Consider the following 1371-nt stretch of genomic DNA (forward strand, 5'->3'; position numbering starts at 1 on the left):
GGTTCGCCCCCACTTTCTTTCCCCCCCCCCCCCCTTTCTCTGGCAGCTGTTTCACTTTCATTGTGAGGGATGAGGTCGATCAGCTGACCCCTTTGAGGTTTCTGGTAGGTGATCAGCTGATACCTTGGATGTTTCTAGAAAGTGGTCAGCTGACCTCTTTGGAAGTCTCTGGAAGGGTTAAGAGGTCTATCTAAAGGGGCTTCTACCTACTGTATCTAGGTTGCCAGTTGGCAAAAAGCACCTTCTGTGAGCTCTCCTCCCTCCCGCACGCCCGTCACAGCCATTATTACGTGGTTGGTCACCTTTAAATTTTAAAGGGGTAGAGTTATGTTTTTATGACATTATTGGTTTTTATTTGGAGACTGGGCTGGATCGGTTGTGTATATTATAAGTTTGTTGGTCAATATTTTATTATTTATGTTCTGGTATAGCTATATCTTTTAATAAATTATTTATTTAAACCAGTAATAAAGGGACGCAGCCCAAATTTCTATCCATTCATGGTTGTCCGTGTCTTTATTCTTTATTGTTTGTTTGCCATGCTGTCTACAATCCCATGCATCTTATTATATCTTCTCTATAGGTGGTGAATATTACTGGTGTGGCAGTGGGGGCGGGGCTTGCTGGAGCATGTGACACACTGATATCGCAGGTAATTTACACGGCGCAGTGCTAATAGTGTTTGGGTCCTGGTCACATGTGACAGACCTGAAGAGAAGGGAGATCAGATTACACACACTGCTAAGACACTGACAGGGGAGGAACACTCCCCACATCTTCTCTCATAGCGCAGTTAAGCCATACTGCATACTGTACATGCACTCTGTATTAGATGGTAGTATTATAAACATGTTATGTACATCATTAAAATACAGATACTGTTAATCTTGCATGCAGAACCCTGCAGGTATTATGTAACTGTTCTGTTACGTTGTGTGAACACAGCTAGTTTGGTTCCTCTGTCTCCATTCTTCAGTGAGGGCTGTCCTTATTGATCAGTTAGGTTTATTTCAGAGCTATGGAGGACGCAACCTGAAACTGGTCGGAACCATCCTGCAAAGAGGAATTCTCATCCTGCTACTCTTCTGCTTTCCATGCTGGGCTCTATTCTTGAACACCGAACCCATCCTGCTTCTCTTCCGGCAAAACCCTGACGTGTCCAGGTGGGCTCTCTATGAAAGGGAATGAGCAACAGTTTAGCAATGGCAGACCTCATGTTCCTCTATTCCTACAAGTTTCCTTTAACCACTTCCAGCGGGTTCACATAAATACACATCATCCGCTGGAAGTGGTTATACCAAGAACACGGCTGCCGCTGCAGCGCTGTGCCTACCATTTTACACACCCCCGGTGCCGCCCCCGGGTCCCCGG

General features: G+C 45.4%; 1 protein-coding gene across 1 annotated transcript in view; it reads left to right on the top strand.

Annotated features, from left to right (window-relative positions):
• Nucleotides 1–1371, top strand: part of LOC108795931 (multidrug and toxin extrusion protein 1-like) — a 35942-nt gene that overhangs the window by 6190 nt on the left and 28381 nt on the right. The window contains exons 3-4 of the mRNA XM_018567268.1: nt 584–652; nt 1015–1163. Of these exons, the coding sequence (XP_018422770.1) occupies nt 584–652; nt 1015–1163 (218 nt within the window). The remainder of the gene's footprint in view (nt 1–583; nt 653–1014; nt 1164–1371) is intronic.

This window comes from Nanorana parkeri, unplaced genomic scaffold (assembly GCF_000935625.1).
Source record: "Nanorana parkeri isolate BGI_ZX_2015 unplaced genomic scaffold, ASM93562v1 scaffold1026, whole genome shotgun sequence".
In the NCBI taxonomy this organism is placed as follows: Eukaryota; Metazoa; Chordata; class Amphibia; order Anura; family Dicroglossidae; genus Nanorana; species Nanorana parkeri.